The 12,118-nt window shown below is 50.5% G+C and overlaps 1 protein-coding gene across 5 annotated transcripts in view; it reads right to left on the minus strand.

The window, feature by feature from the left end:
* Positions 1–951: 951 nt before the first annotated feature.
* The window catches only part of ctnnd1 (catenin (cadherin-associated protein), delta 1), a 42,767-nt gene continuing 31,600 nt past the window's right edge, over positions 952–12,118 (minus strand). For 2 of the 5 annotated variants that reach the window (XM_080184057.1, XM_080184055.1), the window contains 7 exons: positions 11,489–11,678; positions 11,202–11,313; positions 9,837–9,918; positions 9,331–9,372; positions 7,368–7,462; positions 4,611–4,710; positions 952–3,165 (listed from right to left, as the gene is read on the minus strand). In XM_080184057.1, coding sequence (XP_080040183.1) covers positions 4,636–4,710; positions 7,368–7,462; positions 9,331–9,372; positions 9,837–9,918; positions 11,202–11,313; positions 11,489–11,678 — 596 coding nt within the window. In that variant the 3' untranslated portion in view covers positions 952–3,165; positions 4,611–4,635. Of the gene's footprint in view, positions 3,166–4,610; positions 4,711–7,367; positions 7,463–9,330; positions 9,373–9,836; positions 9,919–11,201; positions 11,317–11,488; positions 11,679–12,118 lie in introns of all 5 variants that reach the window. The other 3 variants (XM_080184054.1, XM_080184056.1, XM_080184059.1) reach the window with 2 other exon arrangements.

A 12,118-nucleotide genomic window follows, 5' to 3' on the forward strand; every position in this document is an offset into this window, starting at 1 on the left:
ACAGAGATAGGGAGGGGGTGTAGGGGCTGGAGGAGGTTACAGAGACAGGGAGGGCTTTAATTTTTTTTTGTTAGTGTCACAAGTAGGCTTACATGAACACTATGATGAAGTTAGTGAAAATCTCCCAGTCGCCAAACTCCAGTGCCTGCTTGGGTACACTGAGGGAGAATTTAGCACAGCCAACGTGCCGAACCAGTATGTCTTTTGGACTGTGGGAGGAAACTGGAGGAAACCCACACAGACATGGGGAGAACGTGCAAACTCTGCACCGTGACCCAAGCCGAGAATTGAACTCGGGTCTCTGGCGCTGTGAGGCAGCAGTGCTAACCACTGTGCGGTTAATGGCCCCCTTTTCCAGTGCTCAGGAGCCAGGGACCTTCCCCTGCTCTGCACCTCCAGCCCACGTACACACATCCTGGGGGGAGCGAGATCCAGGGACCTTCCCCTGCTCTGCACCTCCAGCCCACGTACACACATCCTGGGGGCAGCAAGATCCAGGGACCTTCCCCTGCTCTGCACCTCCAGCCCACGTACACACATCCTGGGGGGAGCGAGATCCAGGGACCTTCCCCTGCTCTGCACCTCCAGCCCACGTACACACATCCTGGGGGGAGCGAGATCCAGGGACCTTCCCCTGCTCTGCACCTCCAGCCCACGTACACACATCCTGGGGGGAGCGAGATCCAGGCTCAGAACAAGAGGCCCAAAGACCTGGGGCCTTTCCTGTCCTGCTCCCTGACTACAAAATCCAAGGGCCTCACTCAGGCTGGCCAGCAGAGTAGAGGCCTGTCTGCACTGATTCTGCTTACATATTGCCTCAGGGAAGCATCTGAAAGGTTCACACACTTGTTTTTGCCACGAGAGACAGAGAGAGAGAGACAAAGAGAGAGTTGGGGATCAGACGACTTGCCCGCTTCCCCACATCGACAAATCTTGCCGTAAGCATCTTCCTCCAGAGCACAGCCTTTATTCATTTGTATTTTTTCTTAAAAAATAACACACATACGTTTCTTAAAAAAAAGCCAGAATCAAATAGCGAAAGATAATTACGTTCGAGATTTACAAAAAAAAGGAAAAAGGAAAGTGTTATTTGTAGTGGTTGATTGATTCTCGATTTTCCGCAGCAATAAACTTCTTATTTGTGGGCTGGAAGAGGTGGGGGGGGGGGAATGCAGATTAAACTAAAAGGTGGGGAAGGTTGGGGAGATAGGATAATGCAGTTACAGTCTCAACAATGCAAGTTACTCAGTATGAGGGGGAGGGAGAGTGTACGTTCAGTATCTCTCCCCCCCACCCCCTCCTCCAACCAACCACTACTTTCACGTCCATCCACCCTGTCCCTTAATTCCTCCCCTGTGCGTCAACCAAAGACTATAGCACCAAGTAGAGCAGGATCCCAGTCAACCTTTGGCAAAAGCAGCGCCCAATCTCTCCATTCGAGTGAGGGTCGTATCATTGGCTCCTTTCCTGTCCCGGGGGGTAGGACACCCTTTTCCACTCTCCAGGGGTTCTCAAGACGAAGAGGGATGTTGGTGGACAGCAATAGGGCCTACCCCTCCTCCTGAGGAGTGAGAAGCCTTCAAAAGGGGCCTAATCCCCCATCTCTCACCAATTCAGCAAACGATCCCCCCACTGCCATTTACTCTCCATCTTACGCCCGGGGATCAAAACAGGGAGAGAACAATAAAGAAACAGGAAGATACGGGCAATTCCCGGGGTCCAACCGGAAAGCCTCTGCCCCGGGATACACCTCGTGCTCTCCATCTCTTTCTTTCCCCCCAATTCACTGTTCAAATCTGCATTGAAGACTCTGAAATAGTTTAACCCCACCCCCATTGCCACCAGTTCAGTTCCCCCTCCCCCCCACCCTGTTCCCATTTCCAAAGAGTGGGGGGGGGGGGGGAGAAATCGAGCAAACTTTAACAAAATTTAATCGCCCTCCCCTCAAAAGTGCAGTGGGGAACTCCGGTCCCCGCGATTTTTTAGTGTTATAAGTCATGTCTCTGACTCTCCCCTCTCTGTCCGTCTGAGACACAATGTGGGAAAAACACAAGCTGACATGCATGCCCCCTCCCCTCTGCTCTACCCCTCTGGGAGGCAATGGGCACAGAAAAGACCCATCTCAGTCCCCAGTGTGCCAAGGTGCAGGTTCCTGACAGCAATCTCTCCATGAAGGGAAGTATGGGTGGCAATTTTGCAGGAAGGGCTCTTGAGAGGGGGAGAGAGAGAGGGGGCAGGGGGTTTGGATACACATGTCTCCCCCAGTTAGTAAGGAGAACCGATACTGAAAGCAAGATCCACCCTCCCTAGAGAAGAGTTGGCGAAGGTGCGAGGGGTGGAGGGGGGAATCACTAAAACCGCAGGGAACACCCAGCACCATGGCAAAGATTGCAAACATCAACCGCCCAGAGTTCAGAGTCTAGTCAGGGACTTAATCGGGAAGTAAAGGCAACCCTCCCTCTTCCCTGAAGCATCTCTCCCGGGGAGTACTTTATAAACACCCCACCCCCTGACAAACGAACGGTGGTAAGGGGAGTGCAAATGGGTGCTGGGGGGGGAGCGTGGGTTTAAACCAGATTTTTTTTGTTTACAAATTGTCCCCTCCCAACCCCAGACATGGGCCTCAAATGGCAGAGAGAGGACACTCAGGTTGGGGTGGCGGGGGGAATGTCAAAAGGAACTTTTTTTTTACAAAACAGAAAGTGAATTTAAAAATTAACAATCTTCTCCCTCTCGCCCCTCCCAAAGACAGACCCCGCACCCATTCCAAACAGGGAGGCAAGGAGGGGTGGGGGAGAGAGAGGGGGTGGGAGGGGCAAGGAAACAGAAGAAACTTAGCAACTTGTTTAACAGCCAGAACCACAGCAGTCCCCCCCTCTCCACACATACACACGCCATCAATCCCAGCTTCCCCCAGATATAATATTTATATTTCTTTTAAAAAAGGTGTAATTGTTAAGTAGAAAGAGAGGCTGTCATTCAACGGGGTATTTTGAGATGCTTACACAGAAGATTCAGTTCTTTGACTCCTGCCACCAACTCCATCAGTTCTATATATTTTTATATATATATACTTTACATACATATATATATCAGCTAAAAAAAAAATCAGAATAGGCAGTGGCATCTGCACCAATTAGTCAGTTGAGAGATGGTTTATTCATTCTGCAAATAAACAAAAACATAATTAGCATTACACTCCATTGCAGGGAGGACACAGGTAATATAAAATCATCTGGGTATCTGGGCTGGAACAGAGAGCGGACATGTCCCTTTTCCCCTTGGTCTGCCACTGTTCATTCAGCTCACGTGCAGGGGTCTGTGTTACTGAATTAATAATCCAGGGTACGGTAGTGTAGGGGTTACGTTACTGGATTAATAATCCGGGGTACAGTAGTGTAGGAGTCACGTTACTGGATTAATAATCCAGGGTACGGTAGTGTAGGGGTCACGTTACTGGATTAATAATCCAGGGTACGGTAGTGTCGGGGTGACGTTACTGGATTAATAATCCAGGGTACGGTAGTGTCGGGGTCACGTTACTGGATTAATAATCCGGGGTACGGTAGTGTCGGGGTCACGTTACTGGATTAATAATCCAGGGTACGGTAGTGTAGGGGTCACGTTACTGGATTAATAATCCAGGGTACGGTAGTGTAGGGGTCACGTTACTGGATTAATAATCCAGGGTACGGTAGTGTAGGGGTCACGTTACTGGATTAATAATCCAGGGTACGGTAGTGTAGGGGTCACGTTACTGGATTAATAATCCAGGGTACGGTAGTGTAGGGGTCACGTTACTGGATTAATAATCCAGGGTACGGTAGTGTAGGGGTCACGTTACTGGATTAATAATCCGGGGTACGGTAGTGTAGGGGTCACATTACTGGATTAATAATCCAGGGTACGGTAGTGTAGGGGTCACATTACTGGATTAATAATCCAGGGTACGGTAGTGTAGGGGTCGTGTTACTGGATTAATAATCCAGGGTACGGTAGTGTAGGGGTCACGTTACTGGATTAATAATCCAGGGTACGGTAGTGTAGGGGATACGTTACCGGATTAATAATCCAGGGTACGGTAGTGTAGGGGTCACGTTACTGGATTAATAATCCGGGGTACGGTAGTGTAGGGGTCACGTTACTGGATTAATAATCCAGGGTACGGTAGTGTAGGGGTTACGTTACTGGATTAATAATCCGGGGTACATTAGTGTAGGGGTCATGTTACTGGATTAATAATCCAGGGTACGGTAGTGTCGGGGTCACGTTACTGGATTAATAATCCAGGGTACGGTAGTGTAGGGGTCACGTTACTGGATTAATAATCCGGGGTACGGTAGTGTAGGGGTTACGTTACTGGATTAATAATCCGGGGTACATTAGTGTAGGGGTCATGTTACTGGATTAATAATCCAGGGTACGGTAGTGTCGGGGTCACGTTACTGGATTAATAATCCAGGGTACGGTAGTTTAGGGATTACGATACAGTAGTACAGGGGTTATGTTACTGGACTGTAACTCCGTTGCTAACACAAATAGGTCTATCCCAACCAAAGGACCGTATAGCGTTAATCTGTGGAGGTCAGACTTTTGCGCGCACAACGTACCAGGCACATGCTTTTTGTTAGTGACTTAATCCTGGTAAGCGGCAAGGAGCTCAAGACTGCCCCTGCTGTCCATGTTAGTATTGATTGGGTAAGGGTCTCCCTGTGAGTGCAGACATGCAGAATTAGTGATTTAAACACTTGGTTAGACTGATCACACCATTAAATACAATAGCACATGCAGGATGTGAACCCCTTCTCCCAACTGCCTGTCCACAAAAGACCCAGCACTAGCATCTAACACTCCCAGGACAGGTACAGCATGGGGTTAGATACAGAGTAAAGCTCCCTCTACACTGTCCCCATCAAACACTCCCAGGAGAGGTACAGCACAGGGTTAGATACAGAGTAAAGCTCCCTCTACACTGTCCCCCCATCAAACACTCCCAGGACAGGTACAGCACAGGGTTAGATACAGAGTAAAGCTCCCTCTACACTGTCCCCATCAAACACTCCCAGGACAGGTACAGCATGGGGTTAGATACAGAGTAAAGCTCCCTCTACACTGTCCCCCCATCAAACACTCCCAGGACAGGTACAGCACGGGGTTAGATACAGAGTAAAGCTCCCTCTACACTGTCCCCCCATCAAACACTCCCAGGACAGGCACAGCATGGGGTTAGATACAGAGTAAAGCTCCCTCTACACTGTCCCCCCATCAAACACTCCCAGGACAGGTACAGCACGGGGTTAGATACAGAGTAAAGCTCCCTCTACACTGTCCCCCCATCAAACACTCCCAGGACAGGCACAGCATGGGGTTAGATACAGAGTAAAGCTCTCTCTACACTGTCCCCATCAAACGCTCCCAGGACAGGCACAGCATGGGGTTAGATACAGAGTAAAGCTCCCTCTACACTGTCCCCCCATCAAACACTCCCAGGACAGGTACAGCACGGGGTTAGATACAGAGTAAAGCTCCCTCTACACTGTCCCCCCATCAAACACTCCCAGGACAGGTACAGCACGGGGTTAGATACAGGGTAAAGCTCCCTCTACACTGTCCCCCCATCAAACACTCCCAGGACAGGTACAGCACGGGGTTAGATACAGAGTAAAGCTCCCTCTACACTGTCCCCCCATCAAACACTCCCAGGACAGGTACAGCACGGGGTTAGATACAGAGTAAAGCTCCCTCTACACTGTCCCCCCATCAAACACTCCCAGGACAGGTACAGCACGGGGTTAGATACAGAGTAAAGCTCCCTCTACATTACCCTGACAGAGTTGTGCCCCTCCCGGTACTTTATCTCTGTAACCTCCTCCAGCCTGAACATCCCTCCCCATCTCTGTAACCTTCTACCAGCCTCAGATCTCAGGTTCCTCCAATTCTAGCCTCTTGAGCATCTGAGGGGGTGAGGGGGTGGGGTCTGAAATCTGGAATTCTGTCCCTAAACCTTTCCGTCGCTCCTTCGAGACACTGCCCTCGTTGGCTGAGCTTTTGGTCCTGTCTTAATATCTCCCTATGTGGCTCCAACTTAAGGTGATAGGTCATTCATCCCATCACATAAGTGCTGACCCCTTGGCAGGATCGTCTCCATTGCTCCCCTTTTTCCAAAATTCCCAGGAGTTCTGGAAATAAAATACTACACAGAACATAGATTCCCACAATCCAAAGATGTGTGGTTAGGTGGATTGGCCATGCTGAATTGTCAGGGGGATTAGCGGGGTAAATATGTTAAGGTTACAGGGCCTGCGTGGGATTGTTGTGGGTGCAGGCTCGATGGGCAGAATGGCCTCCTTCTGCACTGTAGGGATTCTGAAATCTAAGACTTTAGGAGAGTTATCCAAAGGCCTTTTTTAATTGATTCTTGAGACATGGGTGTCGCTGACTAGACCAGCATTTATTGCCCATCTCTAATTGCCCCCTAAGGTGGTGGTGGTGAGCTGCCTTCTCAAACCCGTGGCAGTCCCCAAGGTGTAGGTACACCCACAGTGCTGTTAGGGAGGGAGTTCCAGGATTTTGACCCAGTGACAGTGAAGGAACAGCTGATATATTTCCAAGTCAGGATGGTGAGTGACTCAGAGGGGAACCTCCAGGTGGAGGTGTTCCCAGGTATCTGCTGCCCTTGTCCTTCTAGATGGTAGAGGTGGTTTGGAAGGTGCTGCCTAAGGAGCCTTGGTGAGTCACTGCGGGGCATCTTGTAGATGGTACACACGGCTGTCACTGTGTATCGGTGGTGGAGGGAGTGAGTGTTTGTGGTTAGCATGTCGATTGAGCAGGGCTGCTTTGTCCTGGATGATGTCGAACTTCGAGTGTTGTTGGGAGCTGCACCCATCCAGGCAAGTGGAGAGTATTCATCACACTCCTGACTTGCGTCCTTGTAGATGGTGGACAGGCTTTGGGAGGGAGTCAGGAGGTGAGTTACTCTCTGCAGGATTCCCAGCCTCTGACCTGCTCTGGGAGCCACAGGGTGAAGAGTCTATCAGTATGCAGCTTTGGTAAGGTCACCTGTTCACAGCAAGTGCCAACACTGGGCAGGTGAGGCAGACAAGAACGATACTACTCTAGCAGAAGGTCAGCATGCCCCACACAACGATTAGCAGGTGACAACTTGCAATAGGGATGCACGGCGGAGGACAAGAGTCAAACATGGCCCTGTGAACTTTTCTACCCACAGTCTACCACTAAGGGTCATTGCAGCCTCAGGGCAGAGCGTGACAGCTGGGATCTGCCATGCCATGCCCCCTCCTCTCCCCTCCCCCTCATATACAGCTGGAAATGCAGAAGCGTGAGTGGAGGGGTGGAGGGGCACTCACCTTTAGTGGTTCCCGCTCCGAATATTCCCCCGATCGGTCGAGAGTGCGATCCAGAGTACGATTACGCTCCCGGTGATCGAGTGTGGAATAAGCATCTAGAGAGAGGGAGAGGGAGAGAGAGGATTAGCATGTGAGGGAGGTGGAAGCCTCTGGGTCAGAGGGTAAGGGTCAGTGTGTGAGGGAAGCAGGAGCCTCTGGGTCAGAGGGTAAGAACAAAGAAAATTCCAGCACAGGAACAGGCCCTTTGGCCCTCTGAGCCTGCACCGACCATGCTGCCCGACTGAAATAAAACCCTCTATGCTTTCGGGGACCATATCCCTCTATTCCCATCTCATTCAGGTACTTGTCCAGATGCCCCTTAAAAGTCACTATCGTATCTGCTTCCACTCCCTTCCCTGGCAGTGAGTTCCAGACACCCACCATCCTCTGTGTAAAAAATTTGCCTCGTACATCTCCTTTAAACCTTGCCCCTCGCACCTTAAACCTGTGTCCCCTAGTAATTGACTCTTCCACCCTGGGAAAAAGGCTTCTGACTATCCACTCTGTCCATGCCCCTCAATCTTGTAGACTTCTATCAGGTTGCCCCTCAACCTCTGTTGCTCCAGTGAGAACAAACCAAGTTTCTCCAACCTCTCCTCATAGCTAATGCCCTCCGTACCAGGGCAACATCCTGGTAAATCTTTTCTGTACCCTCTCCAAAGCCTCCACATCCTTCTGGTAGTGTGGCGACCAGAATTGAACACTATATTCAAGTGCAGCCTCACTAAGGTTCTATAAAGCTGCAACATGACTTGTCAATTTTTAAACTCAGTGCCCTGGCCGATGAAGGCAAGCATTGCCGTATGCCTTCTTGACTACCTTCTCCACCTTCATTGCCACTTTCAGTGACCTGTGTACCTGTACACCCAGATCCCTCTGCCGATCAATACTCCTAAGGATTCTGCCATTTACTGTATATTTCCTCCATTAGACCTTCCAAAATGCATTACCTCACATTTGTCCAGATTAAACTCCATCCGCCATCTCTCTGCCCAAGTCTCCAACTGATCTATATCCTGCTGTATCCTCTGATGGTCCTCATCGCTATCTGCAAATCCACCAACCTTTGTGTCGTCCGCAAACTTACTAATCAATCCAGTTACATTTTTCTCCAAATCATTTATATATATTACAAACAGCAAAGGTCCCAGCACTGATCCCTGAGGGACACCACTTGTCACAGCCCTTCATTCAGAAATGCACCCTTCCATTGCTACCTTCTGTCTTCTTTGACCGAGTAAAAAGTCTGACAACACCAGGTTTTAGTCCAACCTATTTATTTGATAATATACTCACAAGCTTTCGGGTTAGCCCTCCATTCACCTGGTGAAGGGGCTAACCCGAAAGCTTGTGAGTATATTATCAAATAAATAGGTTGGACTAAAACCTGGTGTTGTCAGACTTTTTACTGTGTTTACGCCAGTCCAACGCCAGCATACCCACATCATGACTTCTTTGACCGAGCCAGTTTTGTATCCACCTAGCCAGCTCACCTCTGATCCCATGCGACTTCACCTTCTGCACCAGTCTGCCATGAGGAACCTTGTCAAAGGCCTTACTGAAGTCCATGTTGACAACATCCACTGCCCTACCCTCAATCATCTTGGTCACTTCATCGAAAAATGCGATCAAGTTCACAAGACACTACCTCCCCTTCACAAAACCAAGGGTCAGGGTGTGAGGCAGGCAAATCTCTGGGACAGTGTGTGAGGGAGATGAGAGTCTCTGGGTCTGAGGGTAAGGGTCAGTGTGAGGGAGATGGGAATCTCTGGGTTAGTGTGTGAGGGAGATGGGAATCTCAGGGTCAGAGGGTAAGGGTCAGTGTGAGGGAGATGGGAGTCTCTGGGTCAGAAGGCAAGGGTCAGTGTGTGAAAGAGACGGGAGCCTCTGGTCAGAGGGCAAAGGGTTAGTCAACAGCACAAACCTGGTCCCAGATCATCCATTGGAATCATCTCTCTCTTGTCCCCTACAGAGGGCAAAAAAACTCAATGAGAATACGATTGAAGCATGGATTGAGACAGAGTAAAATGTTCTAGACCCCCAGTGTGTCCCTTTAACCCCCCCCCTGCAAAATACCCAGCGTGACCCCGTGACTCCAAAACCCCAGCCCCCAGCGTGACCCCTGATGCACAACCACTCCCCAAAGACCCAGTACGACCCTCTGACCCAGAGACCACTCCCAAGCATGAGACATCCCCCCCCAGCCCCTCAAACCCCAGATTAACTCCAAACCTCCCACTGAATTACCCCCCACCCCAGCTCTCCCCCCTCCCACCCCCATCTCCTCAATCCGGCCCTGGCTCTCAGCCCCCCTCCCCGGCCCCCGGGCTCCTGTCCCCACCCCACCTTGGCTTTCTCTCTCTCTTTCTCCCCCCAAGTACCCCCCCCCCCACCACCTCAGACCCCAGCTCCTTCCCCCTCGGCCCTTACCTCCACGCTGATTTTTCTCGATCAGTGGCAGAGTGCTGTCATCGTAAACGTTTCCGGAAGGTCCACGGTTCGCGCTCACCATCTATGTCCGAGATACAGTAACATCAGACAGGTAGAGAGACAGGAGGCGGCCATTCGGCCCATTACAGTGCTCCCCTCCACACCTAATAATTCTCTAATGTTTCTCCAATTCCGCATTTTGAGTGTTCACACTGGCACAGCACCTAGCACTTCTGCTGCCTCGCAACACCAGGGACCTGGGTTCGATTCCCAGCTTGGGTCACTGTCTGTGCAGAGTCTGCATTTTCTCCCGCCCCTGAGAGAGTTTCCTCCGGGTGCTCCAGTTTCCTCCCACAGCCTGAAAAGCGGGCTGGTTTGGTGCATTTACCCGAGCCTGTGCCGGAGTGTGGCGACTAGGGGATTTTCACAGTAACTGCATTGCAGTGTTAATGTAAGACTACTTGTGACAATAATAAAGTTTAACTGATTCAATCTGTTCCCTTTCAGACAGTGTGTTCCAGGTCACAGCTCCATACTTCAATATTAACACGTCACCTCATTTCCCCACCCCCCACTCTCTCCTGCCGATACTTTTGTTGACTCTCTTCAATCTGCGCCCCTCTGGTTACCCACTGCTCCTGTCCCTGGAGACACTCAATGGAAATCCCTCCCCAATTTCTAAATGCCTCGATTCAATCTCCCCCTTAACCTTCACCGCTCCGAGGAGGACGATCTCGCTCCTCAGCTTACCACAGTCGTAACCCCCGTTGCGGGGGAGGGCGGACTTCCGTTGGTAACCTCCCACTCATCTCCTCCCTCACCAATCAGAGCCTTTCCCACCCACCCACATCATAGAAAGCATTCTTTCTGGTTGTATCACAGCTCGGTCTGGGCTCCTGCTCTGCCCAAGACCGCAAGGAACCACAAAGGGTGGTGAATGTAGCCCCCAATCCGTCACACAAACCAGCCTCTCATCCACTGACTCTGTCTACACTTCCCGCTGCCTCGGGGAAAAGCAGCCGGTATAATCAAGGACCCCCCCACACACCCCGGACATTCTCTCTTCCACCTTCTTCCATCGGGAAGAAGATACAAAAGTCTGAGGTCCCGTACCGACCGACTCAAGAACAGCTTCTTCCCTGCTGCTGTCAGACTTTTGAATGGACCTACCTCACATTAAGCTGATCTTTCTCTACACCCTCACTGTGACTGTAACACTACATTCTGCACCCTCTCCTTTCCTTCTCCCCTCTGTACTCTATAAATGGTATGCTTTGTCTATATAGCACTCAAGAAACAATACTCTTCACTCTATCCCAATACACATGACAATAAATCAGATCGAGACGAATCCACCACCTTTACCTGAAAGTCCGTTTTCTTCCATCCATCTTTCTCCAGCTGTTTCCTCAGCTCCTTGTAGCCCCACAGCGTCTGGAGAACTGTCCCCACTGTTTTCACTTCCCTCTCAGAGCGGCTACTGAACACAAGAGTCAAAACCAAAATCAGTGCAGTACCAGGTGGAGGCCATTCAGCCCCTTCTCCAGCCTGTTACACAGGAACAGGAGGAGGCCGCCATTCAATTGAGTTTAGGTGCAATGGGAGTGGGAGGGATTTGGGCCTGTGCGTTTCTTGCCATGCCCCAGTCTTACCTGGATTTGTTCATCAGTACCAGTTTCTCCACACCTTGTAGCTCCCTCAACTTCTTTGCGGCCTCCACATTATCAATGACAACCTCATTGATGGTTTGGAGAATCGACACCACAGTATCCTCATTCCTAGTCCGCCCAGAATCCTGGCTCCCAGGCAAATTGATGATTAGATTGGGCATTGCATGTTTGCCTGGTAACACAGAAAGTAAGGTAACACCAATAAGACAGAGCTATGAAGCACCATCAATGGAGTGTATAGGATTAGAGGGATGGTCTCCGATGGGAGAGTTAGGGGATTAGAGGGAAGGTCTTCGATGGGAGAGTTAGGGGATTAGTGGCTTGATCTCCGATGGAGAGTTAGGTGATTAGAGGGACGGTCTTCGATGGGACAGTTAGGGGATTGGAGGGAAGGTCTTCGATGGGACAGTTAGGGGATTAGAGGGATGGTCTTCGATGGGACAGTTAGGGGATTAGAGGGATGGTCTTCGATGGGACAGTTAGGGGATTAGAGGGATGGTCTTCGATGGGACAGTTAGGGGATTAGAGGGAAGGTCTTCGATGGGACAGTTAGGGGATTAGAGGGAAGGTCTTCGATGGGACAGTTAGGGGATTAGAGGGAAGGTCTTCGAT

The sequence above is a fragment of the Carcharhinus amblyrhynchos genome, unplaced genomic scaffold (genome assembly GCF_965287045.1).
Source record: "Carcharhinus amblyrhynchos unplaced genomic scaffold, sCarAmb.v2.hapA scaffold_538, whole genome shotgun sequence".
NCBI lineage: Eukaryota > Metazoa > Chordata > Chondrichthyes > Carcharhiniformes > Carcharhinidae > Carcharhinus > Carcharhinus amblyrhynchos.